The sequence below is a fragment of the Maylandia zebra genome, linkage group LG5 (genome assembly GCF_041146795.1).
Source record: "Maylandia zebra isolate NMK-2024a linkage group LG5, Mzebra_GT3a, whole genome shotgun sequence".
NCBI classification, from domain to species: Eukaryota; Metazoa; Chordata; class Actinopteri; order Cichliformes; family Cichlidae; genus Maylandia; species Maylandia zebra.
This window is the reverse complement of record NC_135171.1, coordinates 16,691,630-16,706,177: the sequence shown is the minus strand read 5'-3', so window position 1 is coordinate 16,706,177 and position 14,548 is coordinate 16,691,630. Positions and strand designations below refer to the sequence as shown.

At 42.7% G+C, this 14,548-nt stretch overlaps 1 protein-coding gene across 4 annotated transcripts in view; it reads left to right on the top strand.

Moving 5' to 3' along the window:
* Positions 1 to 14,548, top strand: part of plxna1b (plexin A1b) — a 188,602-nt gene that overhangs the window by 104,049 nt on the left and 70,005 nt on the right. For all 4 annotated transcript variants that reach the window (XM_004545182.2, XM_004545180.2, XM_004545181.2 and 1 more), the window contains exons 5-9: positions 611 to 711; positions 2,573 to 2,696; positions 3,882 to 4,035; positions 5,087 to 5,186; positions 11,925 to 12,039. In XM_004545182.2, the coding sequence (XP_004545239.1) occupies positions 611 to 711; positions 2,573 to 2,696; positions 3,882 to 4,035; positions 5,087 to 5,186; positions 11,925 to 12,039 (594 nt within the window). The remainder of the gene's footprint in view (positions 1 to 610; positions 712 to 2,572; positions 2,697 to 3,881; positions 4,036 to 5,086; positions 5,187 to 11,924; positions 12,040 to 14,548) is intronic.

Sequence of the window (14,548 nt, the reverse complement as noted above, 5' to 3'; positions counted from 1 at the left end):
GCTAAACTTGCACACTTAATCTGGTTTCGTAGGCAACATCTGCAGACTATCATCACACTCGTACACACACACAAACACACAGCGCGAGTAATGTCACATTGATGCACTAAAGCTTTGTTGCACAGGCTTTGTACAGATTTCCCTCGTACATGTGCGCACGCACGCACACACACACAAACACACTGGGTCTGTCCTTCTGGTCCTCTGCCTCCTGTTGGTTTTTGAGGTCACCTGTCAATCACAGCACTTTTATCATGTTCACCTTTCAGCTGTCCCATGATGCACTGCGAGGCCTCTCCTGTACATGCTTGACTGGAGGCTGTCACACATTGCTGAAATGGTTCACCACAGCACATATAAGCACAAAGACCCACACATATACACCTCTCACCGACTAGCACTTAGTCTCTCTCAGGAACACACACACTGAGACAAACACACACTAACTGTTTGCTGATTGCATTTTTTAAATAGGAGTCTGATAAGCTGTCAAATTCTTACCTCCATCCGGCTGAATATACTCTTCATTTTATGAGTTTGATTGTGAAGACACTAATTGCCTCCCTGCTCTATATCTCTTGTCTCTCTTCCCTGCTTCGTCTCTCCGTAGGTGGTGAGAGTTCCAGTAGAGAGCTGTGAGCAGTACACCACTTGCGGGGAGTGTTTGGGCTCCAGAGACCCTCACTGTGGATGGTGTGTTCTTCACAATGTGTAAGTGCTGCACGTATTAACATACTCCATCCTGGTGCACTTCATATGTAGCCTATTGCATTACACTGTAGATAGCAGAGAAAGCAGTGTTGGCTGTTTTAGTTCAGAAGATCACATTAGGAATGGAAGCAACAACCTGAAAAGTTTTATATTATACTTAGTAGGCTTTTACCCAACAAACTGTGATGACACCCTAATCTCCAAAACAGCTCTTTTGTAAATGTTTGTTATAGATTTAATAAAATTCTTCTAACAAGCTTAAATTAGTCCTTTAATTATCACTCAAGAGGAAATTTAAATTTTACAGCTGCTGCATGCTTCCAATAAATACTTACAGAACATGACAGCTTACATTATTAGAACTATTTTTCTCAGTGTTATTGAGCCAGTTTTGTGTGTGTGAGCATGGTATTGTACACCTGCAGACTTTTGCAGGAACAGATTTTACAGATTTTAGAATTAGTCTCTTTGTCAGTCTTTGGTTTTTGGATTAAGTCTTGTTTGCTATAAGATTACTGTTTAAGGTTAGATATGTAATAGAGGGATTTGCAGTCGGAAAATTGAGCTTAGCCCTCATAAGAGTGTAGTGATACATTTTAACACTGTTTACCTGCAATCTCGTCATTCTTTCTGTTTGACTGGAAGGTTTGTGTGCACACACTGTAAGGCGAGAACAGTTGCATGTTATTGAGAGGTGACGGCATGTTAAACCACATTTGGAATGCCTCAAGCTTTGGGCGTAAAGCCATCTCTTCATTACATTAATTAAACTTATAGTACGTATCACCAAACCGTCTCTCCTCAAGGCATGCACAAGCACATACACAAACTACTTGTTTTTACCCATTTCAGGAGACTATCACACATTTGAAATTACACATACAGTCATGATGGACTTAATTCAGTGACAGCCCGCCATTTGGACACATGGAATTGAAACGGGGGAAACGCTTCATTCACACGAATACACAGTCGCACACATCAGAAGAGCAGTAGAAGGGAAAAGGGTTCCTAATAAGAAAAGGTGTACAAATCTTTCTACTTTCTGCTAATGCCTTACAGTGTGTGTATGTCAGGGACTCTCAGGTGGGTGCTTGGTGACAGCTTTTTCTTCCCGACCGTGAGTGAAGGCTAACTAAATGAGGGAATGGGGGCACCGCTGTATGAAGGAAGCAGTTAGCATTTTTTCTGGCTCTCTATTATTGTTAAGGACTTGCAGTACGCTGCATCAGCATTTTCTTCTCACCGCTGGGACCAGATGTTGTTAGCGCAAAGGTGAAAGTGATAGCTAATGCATTATGAATTGCTTATAGTAAAGCCACTACGATACGGGGCTGAATGCTGATTTTTAGCACGATCAGTTGGCTTTTAATAAGCGTGGGTGAAATTGCTGACCCCTTTGATATGCATCTGGTAGGAAATTGCATCATTTTTTAGTGTTCAGGGAAACTTTAACGATCGCCTGTACATCTCCTGAGAAGTGTGAATTGGGTGGGCCTGTAAAGTGAAAAGATGAGGCGAGCTGATTGGTCTTGTAGCTTGGCAGTTCTTGCACAAATGTCACGACCAATAAGGTAATGATCTAAAGCCCTACAGTAATGGCTGGGGGAAGCTATTAGCCTATTTGTCTTTTATTATTGCTCCCGTTTCTGTGTGACTGTGATGGCTGTGTGTGTTTATCATCTTAATATGATTGTCATATTAGTTTAACAGTTTCTTGTGTCCACTGTTGCCTCTTTCCTCCTCTCACCTCTTGTCAAGCTCATTTTCTTTTACCCCGTTCTCCTTACCTTTCTTCTTGTAATTACTATACATTTTTCATCTTTTTTAATCTTTCGCTTCTTGTCTTGCTGTTTCCCAGATGTTCACGTAAGGACCACTGTGAGCGGGCAGGAGAGCCTCAGAGGTTTGCCTCTGACCAGAGACAGTGTGTGGAGCTAACTGTTCAGCCGAGAAATATTTCTGTCACGATGTCTGAAGTCCAGGTATGTCTTCCTGTTTCAGTGCACACAGATATCTTACTTGAGCAGAAAGACTGTAAAATGGCCAGAACTCAAAAACCTCCTAAACATTAGATTTATGTCTTCACTGGTATAAAAATAAAGTGTAAGGTTGTGTGTCCCACTCTAACTTGGTGAAGCGAGGCAAAGTTGTCGGGTGCAGCCAAGAAATGGCCTGGCACGTAACCCGCTGTTAAAATGTCATGTTGTTGTTTTCAGACTAAACGAGCAAGCATAACATAACATAATAATCAGTGAGCTTTAGAGGTGCCGGTAGACAGATTTAGTTACTGTTATTTGACAGAGACAGGGTGGCATTTCCCAAAATGCCAAACTAAGGTTAGTGTCGTCTCAAAATGGTTTAGGCTGGTTGTATGATGCATGAGGATTTTTCAGCAGATAAGTAGCTGGTTTATTTAAAGGTGACGTTATAGTTAACATTCACCTTCTCAATAGCTCTGTGAAATCTTCTGTGTCCACTGTGCCTTTTTTTTTTTTTTTTTTTTAAGACAAATGAGCTTTGTTCATTAATTTGTACTAATATGACGTTTGTTAGATACTATCAGTTTTTTGGTAAAATGATTGAATTCGTCCTATCATCAAATTGGTACAACATAATGGAATTACAGAGAAATGAGCAAAGCAAGAAACGGTGTGCGTCTCTATATCTGGTGTACAGTGTTGCCAGTTTTCACTGGGATATAAATGCAATCTTATGTCATGGATTCTTTAGGAAATTACACCAAAAAAGTCACTTTTGAATATTTACAGCAGATTTAATTAGAAATCTGCTTTCCGTGCCCTCGTAATTCTTACTCTGAGCTTTTCGAGGTCTCGTTCCATCAGTGGCTCCTCGGTGTAATCATATAGGTTTGACTGATTACAGTTAGCCTCGCTTTCATTCTGCACATTAACTTGTACACATTAACCTTGCTCGAAATGGCCACTCCAGTGACTGATGCATACGCACATGCGCTCACTCTTTTATTCCTGTAACTGTCACACATACACATACCCATGTATCACTCCCCTTCTGTCCCAACAGCCATTAACCCTCATGTCATATCTTATAACAATCCATGTACACCGTGTCCTTCCATTGATCAAGCACTGGGTACTGATTCTCTCGCTCTTGCTCTCTCCTTCTCCCTCTCCCCCTCCCACCCGTAGCTGGTCCTCCAAGCTCGCAATGTGCCCGATCTGTCAGCGGGGGTCAACTGCTCCTTTGAGGACTATGTGGAGACAGAGGGACAGATCCAGGGTGGACACATCTTCTGCCTGTCTCCTTCTGCCCGGGACATCGCCCCAATCACTCGAAACAAAGGTCAGGGCAGGAAGGGCAATGAGTGATGAGGTCATTGGGTGGTAGCACCCAATGAGATGTGTGGCTAGGGTTATGGCAAGTTTTGGTGACATGCTTGAAGAATGTAGACACAAAATCTTTATGATACATCTTTGTTGGTTTCTTTGGCCTCTTGATCATCTTATTTCCATGCCATTCTGTACTGTATATTCACCATCAGATGTAGCAGATGTGTGCCCTCCTAAAGGATCTTGTAGTACACTTGAGCTTTAGAACAGAATTGTAATGTTACTAGTTGATTTGCTTTGCATGTCTATATTCAGTATTCCTTGTCAGTTTCAATAAAAGCCACACACTCGCTTTCTGAAGCCTAAACACAAGTCCAGCTTTATCTACTGAAAATAGAACTGTTTTTGTATTCCCATTATCAACCATTGTGCACTGATGTCACTTTCATTTTATTTATCTGAAAGACTGGTTTTGTGCTTAACTTCATTTCAAAGCAGCAACTTCAGTGTGGTTTAGCGTAATGTTTAAAAATATCGACATCATTTTTTTCCCAGAGATTATGCACCTGTTTTATGTCCAATTCTGTCACACCACAAAGATGGTAATAAAAAAACTTGTTTTGTATTCGCATTCAAAGCACCGAAAACATGTCACATAGCGAGCACTAAGTTTCCTCAAAGCAACATCACAGTAGTTCTTCAACTGAGCCCATTATGCCCCATTATGAGTTCTCATCAGCCTTGGCATCCAAACACTGATTGGTGCTGCTATTTTTAATGCCACCCTACTGTGGGTGTGACATGAGTAGTGTGTTGCTAGGCTGCAGTATGTCTTTGTGTATGTGTTATCTGTTAAGGGCACAAAAGTGGAATACAGAAGTGTCACTCTGTATCGACAAATAAGTTGTTTTAATTTACGCCCGTGTTTATTCTGTTTTTAAAGTAGTTTTTAGATACAAATGTAATTGTTTGCTAATGTGTTTGACTTGGACTTTTCTCTTTTAAGCCTTCAGAGAGAGCAGAATAACTGTTAATCTGGCTGCTTCCCTGTTTCTGATATGCAGGTGACAAGCGGGTGGTGAAACTTTACCTGAAGTCCAAGGAGACGGGCAAGAAGTTTGCCAGTGTCGACTTTGTCTTCTACAACTGCAGCGTCCATCAGTCGTAAGTGACAGTGACGACATGTTTTCTAGTTTGATGGGCGAAAATGTTGTTTTAGTCTTTTCCCTCTTGCTCTTTTAAGAAATGGCCTCTTTGTCCATTCGTACCATAGGCTGTCTCATGTTACTGTCCATGAGAGAAACAGTTAGAGACACACACACATCTATCTCCCCCCCTCGGACCTCCACGGGAGGCTTATGTTACAGTTGAAGAGAAAAATCAAATGTGCCATATATGAGAAACGATCGGGACATGCGATGGTAATTCTACTCTTTTTATCATATCCCACAACACACACTAATGGTACTTGCATGATTAATTCATTGCATAGTGGTCTGTCATAATGGCTCAAAATTTTGGACTCTACCTTAATTATTTTGTTTTTTACCCGCTTGATTAAACAAATACAGTTGGAGTTTTTAGCAATGACATTGTCAGCCTGGCACTTATTTACCCCAAAAAGATCAAAGCAACTATGATAATACTGAAACGGTGTGAATCAAATCTTGTGCCTCTTCCAATGAGTTGGTCTCCTTCACACTCCAGATGCCCTCAGCTCTCTGTGCCTAGTTGCAGTTCACTGCCTCTCCTAATCCACCTTCTGCTGAAAATCTCTACCACCCATAGAGCCACACCCTTAGGTCAGTCCTACCACAAGCCTGGTGCGCCCTGCCAGGGTAAAAGAATCCTCTAACTCCTCCATCCCCCTAACACAATACCCTCCCTCCTGCTCAATCGGGGCTGATCTAGGGGAGGCTGAAACGTCTGCTGGGGTATTAGCCTTGGGGCAGCAGATGGCTTGGGGGCCCCTGGGGTACCACAGGGCTCCATCCTGGCTTCCCTCTGGATGCAGGATGAGCCTCCTTCGAGGATTGTCTACAAACACACACAGACATACACGTGCAGTGTTACTCCACTCCTGCACTTACCGCTCACTGAAACCCCAACTGTCTTGGACACCTAATCCGTTACTGTGACCTTTAACCCAACCCCCTGCTCTTGTACACAAATCCCCTGCCACGGCAACGATGATTAGCTCAGCTGGTTAAGGGTGTGGTGGTTTACGATGTCAACTCACAGTTAATTCATCTCCCACAAGGACCCCATAATGTCGGTGTTATCTCTCAATGTCTTTTTGGGTATTTGGGTGCATCTTGCATCACATCTCATGTTAATAACGAAAACAAATATAGTAGGACACCTTTTTGTAAAATTCGATATCATATCAGATATTCTAACATGTCACTGATCTCATAAATCGATTGAAAAAGTACGAGAAGTGACAGAGACGAGAGAGTCGCCCGTGTGACGATATTAGCCCAATGAACTCTGATTAAGTCTGCTCCCTGTTCTGATCTAATACAACCTCTGAGTGATGTAATGGACATGTTTAACGAAGTTAGAGGTAGGGCACGTTGCATCTTCTGCAGCGACTCTGATGGTGAAGAGAGATGCTGAGATAAGAATTCCATTTGGAGCTGGCACTATGTCCCGCATACCCGCTGTTCCCCCCCAGGCGTAAGTGTTTGCCATCTGATGAGATCAGACTGGTAATGTTGTTGGTGTAATCAGTTCAGGCCCGCACAGCCACATGCAAGGCCCTGTTTCCAGAATGCTTGGTCATTCTTTGCAGAGCTGGGCTTTCCTCTAATGGCCTTGAACTTAAAATACTGCAGGCTCTTACACTATGCAGGAAGCAGACATTCTCGAAACATTCAGAAGCAGAATTGCGAGCATTAGCTGTGAGTGAATTCCCACGCATCTTTCTTTTTTCCTCCTCAGCATCATGTTGTACTTCCTGCTGTCTAGGCTTGTATGCTGGAGTATAAATGCACACTGGAATTGCTTTGCCAACAGTTTAATCTCACGTGCTAATACCCCCCCCCCCCCCCCCCCTCTCCACCCACACCCAACCAAAAAAACACCAAAACAAATTTTTTTTAAAAACAACACACACCCCACCTTTTTATTTACTCAACTGATTGCGTCGTGGCCCTTGCCTTTTCAAAAATGCCATAAATTTGCATAGCAGTACTAATATAATTAGAATTCCCACTGTTTCAGTTTAAGGGTTGCTGAGATTGAAATAGAAAATCACCCGCGGCCATGATTGCTCCTTAATTAAATATTTCCATACGCTCCTTTTCATTCCACAGCCCCCCATTTAATAAAGATAGAGCATACAGTCTGGAAATGAATTAGAGTTTGGGTGTCTGAATAAGGCCACATGAAGCACCTTTTCTTAATATGGTTAATGTGGCTTGGCCAGTGTCTGGATCATTTGTTGTGTGATTGAGGGTGCTCTTTGGAGAAAGAAAATGTATTCAATTTGATAACAAGAAAGGGGCATGGTTTTGTGATGGAGAAAATGGTAGAAGAATAAAGCCAGAAAGGTTTGGAGTAATTATAAAATGAATGGCCCACATAGACTGCCTTGTTTTCTTGTAAACACTCTTGTAAACGCATTAATAGATTTATGTGCACGAGCATTAGTCCCTATGTGTTTTATCAATCCCTCTCAAATTTTGAAGGGATGCAGTAATGATAGAAAAGACTATTCTGGAGGGCCGTTAAATTATTCACCTCCACTTCTTTCAAATGAATCGTGACCAATAAATAACTCATTTTGCCAAGTGCACAAGTGTCAAACGCAGCTCACGAGGAGAGCTGATTGTGTTTAACACTCCAAACTGACCAAGGAGAAGAGAGAGGAGGAAGTCGGTCTATTGTGTTTGGCCACTGCTGCTGCAAAGCTAGCGTATCTCCATTAGCATCTGAATATGAGCGGATTAAATTAGCATTATGAGCGTGGACATACGGGCAGCGTGTCTCCAGCCGCTCAAAGGCTCTGAGTGGCTACAGGCGATGGGGAGTGACAGGAAGGAGCAATAAGGACGCTATCGGGGGGTCGGAAGAAAAGAGCCCACCTCTGGACACTAGAATTGAACGTCCTCAAATTGCCCTGGGTGGGCTTTTTATTAAAAGGGTGTGCACCAAGCCTAAAAGAGAGACCTTGAAATCCTAAGGCAGCTCGTTACAGGGGGTCCTGGTTACTTGGAGGAACCAAAGAGCGAACAGTAGGGGGTTGTCAGACAGGGCCTACTGCTGGCCTTGGGTGGCACGCATAATGGGCGACGCCTTTTATTTCAAAGGGCGTAACCATAAAAGTCACTAAAAGTTGGCAGTAGTTACATGCTGATATTTTGCTCATTATTTCAAAGTCGTTGGTACACTAACAAGGCTGATTTGACATGAATAAAAGAAAAAGGAAAAAAAAAACAGATATAAAGGATTATTATCGGGGTTTAGTGACTGGTGTGAATTACTAACTACACTTTGTACTGCTCACTGTCTGGTTCTGGTTACCTGCTGTGTTAAGTTGGTGTTGTACTGTATTTTGATGAACTCTAATCCAAAAAAGGTATTCATTGACATTAAAAATAGTATTTGTTAGCAAGAGAAGAAACCCTAACAAGCAACGCCATGAGCATGACTAACTTACCTCTCCTTCATTTGTCTTGCACCAGTAATGTCTTCTGGTCTTTTGTCCAGCATTGACAGCCCTTCCTCTGTTTCTTGCAACTTCCTTTGGGACACAGTGTTGAGCTAAAATCCCAGTTCTGCTCTTTGACTCTCAGCACTGTATGGTAACCTTGCGTCGCCTAATCGCTTTCCCTCCATTTGTTGGCAACATTGACAAATCTCCTATTTGCTCTTGTGTGGTATTAAGAGGCCTGTTATTTCCTTAGCTGCACATCTTTTATTCTAAATGGACAGCTTCTGTCAGCACAATGCTAAATTGGTCAATTAAAGAGGCAGTGGGATTGAATTAAGCTCGAGCGTCTGATGTTGCTCAAAAGGAGGGGTCTGGGCTAGAAACGATCGCTTAAAACGTGCACCTAACAAACGAGTGGCCCTAATTGATCCAAATGAATCCACATCAGGGTTTGATGGATTCATATATGGGCTCCATCTCAGTGCTCACAAGTTAAGACCCTCATTTTTCATTTGCTGTGGGGAAGGGGAGCTCGCATTTTACACAGGGTTAAAACACACTTGAGAGCTTGTCAGGAGTCATTCAGGCAGAGGCACAAATTTATACCTGGTGGATGAGGCTGAATACGAATCAACCTGCTCGCTTTCCCAGCTTACTTATATTAAATGTAGTATTTTATTGTCTTTCCAATAAACCATATGCTCACACAAAGCTCAGTAGCTGAAATGAGTCACAGAATAATCTCTAACTAAGTTCATGCCGAAGACAAAAGGCTTTAGTAAGCTCTGTAATAAAATGAAACAATTTTATTTGCTAAGTCATAATGGTTACATTAGATTATGCAGTACACATAAATGAGATACCAAGTGGCTAAGCATCTCTCGAGGAGTAAGAGAGCACCAATAGCATGATGCCTTGTAGATAAACTGCTCTTAAACCTGTTTGGCTGTCCCTTACAGGTCCCTTTAGATGGTGGATACAGACTCATAAACGCTTCCCCACTTCCAGCCTAATGTTTCCTCGCTCTCCTGTGAGACCTCTCACCCCCTTTACCCCCCCCTCTCCCATCTCTCCCACGATACCTGGCGTCTACATCTCTGTCAGGGAAATCCACCTGCTTTTGATCTCTCTCTCTCTCTCTTTCCCTCTTTCCTTCCTCTCATCTTTCAGCCTGTCTGTCTGCACCTCGCCTCAGTTAAAGCAGGTGAATTCAAAATCGTGAAGCACTCTTAGTCCCACGGATGAAAGAGGGGTTTAGACAAAGGGGAAGGGGGAGAGGGTGAATGAAAGAGTTGAAAAGAGCGAGAGGGGCAGAAATGGAGTGACAGAAAGAGGTAGATTTTAAAAGACTGACAGAATAAAGGACTGGAGGGAAATGTATACGGAGAGGCCAAGTTTGAGGAAGATTATTGAACATATAGAGGCAGCAAGCAGTGGACAGTTACAAGCAAGTGGGGAGTGATGAATGAGGGAACGAGGGAGGGGGGTACATATGTTAGATAGCTAGCTGGAAGATGGGAAGAATATATGAGAGAGAATATGAAATGGGGTGGCAAAAAACAAGTGGAAAAAGAGGGTTTTGAGGAAAAAAGATTTAAATAGCATTAAAATATTTATTTATATCAATACATTCTTTTTGTATTGGTCAGTGTGGTGTTACCACTGTATTCAAACTATATTATCCCAGCCCTGTTTTACATCTTATTTTCAGTCTGCTGGTTCCCTTTCAGTTGATTCAAATGGTGCAACACATAAGTATGAGATATCACGGCTCCGTGTGTCCTGCTGAAGAAACCTATATTCACGCCTTTAACCTCCTAGGACCTGCCGTCCACATATGTGGACGTCACATTTTGGGTTATTTAGACCAAAATACTAAATTTTGCTCTACAAGGGCCTGATACCCGCTTACGAGGACATTATACTGCTACTGTTCTATCAAAATTTTAAATGAATATCCTCATATGTGGCTCTGATTTTTCATAAAAACAAAAATAAGGTAAAAAAAAATAATCTGGTAATTCTTTGTTTTTACATTCATCGGGCCAATCAGCCCAAATATCAAAGAGAAATTAAAAATGCATGCTGTGGAAGAGTTCGGGTCTTAGGAGGTTAAGGTGGACGACCTATGGCGTGCATGTGCACTGCTCCGCCTGCACATATAGCGCGATGTGTCGCTCTGCGCGACATCCTCCCAATACGTCATATGAAAGCCTACAGCTAGCTCTCACAGGCCCAGAAGCACCCATTCCAGGTGTGTTCAATTTTCAGGTGACCACATCGAGTGTTCCCGCTGTATTTTCATTGTCGTGCCCCAATATAGGTGCCTTCAAACAACTGCATGAATGTACATGTTCCTAAGTTCCCAAGCTGCTGCAGGTTAGCTTGGCTGGCTGCTCACAGCTGGCACACTTGCGCCCCTTCACCGTGGGTGGTGCGAGCCGTTGCTATGGGTTACTTTCTGCAGTTCCGGGTCAAGCGGTTTCGTTTCTGCAGAATGATAAAAACTGCTGTTCGCAAGGAGGCTGCAGTGATACTGAAGAGGAAATAAGTGCACTGTTGCAGAAAAGAGCAATACAAGTGGTCTTGAACACTGAGGCAGCTTTTAAATGCAGTTGGCCTGGAAGATTGATTGATTGATCTAAGACGTGCTATTTTTCATGTGGCTATACACCCGAACCACAAGCACTTTCTGAGGTTTGCGTTCGAGGGCGTAGCCTATGAATACCCGGTGCTGCCGTTCGGGTTGTCTCTTGCTCTTTGCAAATGTGCCGAGGCACCATTGGCACCCTTCATAAATAAGGGTCTCAGCATCTTAGCCTATCTAGACGACTGGGCTCTAGTAGCTTGCTCCAAAAAGCAGGCAGAAAACACAGCTATCACACAGTTAGGCATTTGGTTTCTGTTTTCCTGCTACTGTTCACGTTTTTCCCTACAAAGGGGAGGGAAAAAAAGAAATGACATATTGTGACAGACCACACATCCCAAACACAGTCCGTTCCATAAGCGAATTTCATATGCTTAATGAAGAGAGATGACAGGATAAAGAGAAAATAAAATAACATGCAGTCTTCTTCCAGCAAGTTAGATCAGGTTATTGATAGAAACTGATGGACCAGTTTCACTTTTTTCTGTGTCTGTGCCATAACAAATGATGCTGTAAAGCAGTGCAATGACTGAGCCTGAAGTAAGAAGTCAGGTGACCCTGTTAACTTCTTTTCTCTTTTAATCTCTCTCCATTTTAGCTGTCTTTCTTGTGTAAATGGCTCCTTCCCATGCCACTGGTGCAAGTACCGCCACATGTGCACCCAGAATGCCAACGACTGCTCTTTTCAGGAGGGCCGTGTCAACAACTCTGAGGTAAGATTCATTGAGCAGATTAGTGCACATTGCTGTCACTCCACTGCAACATCTTCTGCTGCATGTATATTTGTTATCTATCGATTTGACACATACAGCATCCAGCTTCTACCTTTACTTTCACACCCTCACTGTGGTTTTCTCCTCATATTATCCTGCTTCGTGTGTCTGCTGTCTGTATGTGTGATAGTGGCTTTTGGCACAGTGACAACAGCTTGTGTACTGTGCAGCAATAATTCTGTCGTGGCCCATAAGGCCATAAGCAGGCTTGGATGAATGAATGTCTATGGAAATACTGCCTTGTTCTTACATAGCCAAATGCTGCATTAGCATAAAAGCTAATATCAATCGTGCCTTCTGGCAGCTACAGCAGGCATCATGCAAGGCATAACAAGTGTTTGTCAACTGCTGGAGTATAAACAAGGATATTAGTGATAGATGCAGAGCCGTGTTATGTTTTCAGGGTGGTTTTCTAGTTTCTTTGTCTCACACACACCAAACACAGTCCTGTATATATTAACATACACAGAAAAATGCACTGAAACGCTCATCTCCTCTGTGGACTTGCGCATGTAAATCCACTGCACTCCCAAGTGACTGACAGTCATGCCTGTGCTTTGTCTGATTGATGCTTCACACATACACATATACACACAAACACGATTCCATCGCCTTATATTGTGGTCTGACTTTCGCTGTTATCTCTATGCAGATTAAAGTCCCCCCTTGTCAGCCAGCCCCAATCACCGGCCTTTATTAATTGGTCGACCTTTATTTACTTTCGTCTTTCTCTTCCCTCAAACCTGAGCTGTGCAGAATCCCAAATGCTAGCAAGTTAAACCGCAGCCTCAGTGCCCGTCCAAAACAAGACACCGACCTAGCCTTCACGGCTCATGGAGCTAACGTTAGCGGATTAGTGCACCCATCTGCAAGGCACAGGGAGAGCGCTGGCTAGCATACTCTGAGCCGAGAGAGGCCAGAGGGGCAACGGATGGATAAACAGGAAAGGCCTGCAGGGATGAAAGGGGAAAAAAAACAGAGGAAAGCTGGAAGCAAGTAAACATATAAACTCAGTAACACTGGTGAATGATAGGAGAATTTTTGTCTGAGGCATAGCATGTGCTAGAGTAAGATTTGGAACTGAATAAGCTTACATGAGTTTATCAGATGTTTGACAGGAAATTAAGTAGCTGGACATTATTTAATGACTAACCGAGCAAGTCTTTTAAAAATAAATCTCAAACTATGAGGATTTCAAATGTTGGCATTTGCTGCGTATAAAGAGGATGATTATCGGAGTGAGAAAGACAGCAGGAAAACAAAAGGGATAGACAGATCGGCTGACAGTGGCATGTGGACAGAGAGACCTCTCCTGTCACCTCGTCTGCCCAAGAAACCACCGACCACATGCTCCACAAGAGAAACCATCATCTGCACCATCTCTCTCTCTCTCTCTCTCACGCACACACAGACGCACACACACATACACACAGCATAAACACACAAGTACTGTTTTGTCTTTTATCCAACCGAAGTATAAACATTCTTACAACAAACACACACACACATGTAGATACATATTCACAAAGTCATTCATCATCCTTCTCTTAGCTGCCTTATCCATTAGTTGCGCTCTCAGTGCCCCAACAAGTACAGCTCTTCCTGTAGGCTAGGCTTATCCTTCTCCTCTCCAGGTCCTTCTCTCTCTACCTCATCTCCACTTTGATGCTCAGTCTCCACATGTTTTTTTTTCTCATCCATTTTTTCTGTGCTAGCTGTACAAAATATACATTGCTTAAAAAAAAAAAGGAAAGGACTACAGAGATTTTTACCTCGCTTTCTTATCCACCTCATGGTTTTACCTCTTGGGATTGCATGACATCAGGGATGGGTGTTTGTGTTCAAATATGCTTGCACCCCTAATTTAGACACCCGACAATCCCTTTTTGTTTCGTTTTATGCTCTAGCTTCATCCTGAATACAAAAAGCAGTGTTAAACATAAGAGTGAAATCTGCTCTCCTGATGGCAGGCATTTTACTCAGACCTTTAACACTCTCACACACAGTAGATAGGACTGGATAAGACTCATTTTCAGGCAGATAGAAATCAGATAGAAGCGTTTACACAGGGTTGATGGGAGCCCAGCTGACTCTGTGGTGTAAGTGGAGTTCTACTCACTAGACGGTAGCTGATCACAAGTCGAAGCATGACATAAAACGAATGAAGTTCCCTTTTTTTAACCACTGTTTCAATAAAACAAAAAACAAGCACCATTATTTTAAGTATTTAAAAGAAAATTGAGACAGGTGTACATAAGATTTCTTTTTCTATAACCTTAATTCTCTTCATTTTTTCCCCCTCATCCTATCATCTGACGATTTCTAAATGTTGTTACCATGGCAACCAGAGGATGGGTTTGTTGCCACCCCCCACACACACACACACACACACACACACACACACACACACACACACACACACACACACACACACACTTTAGTTTGCGTT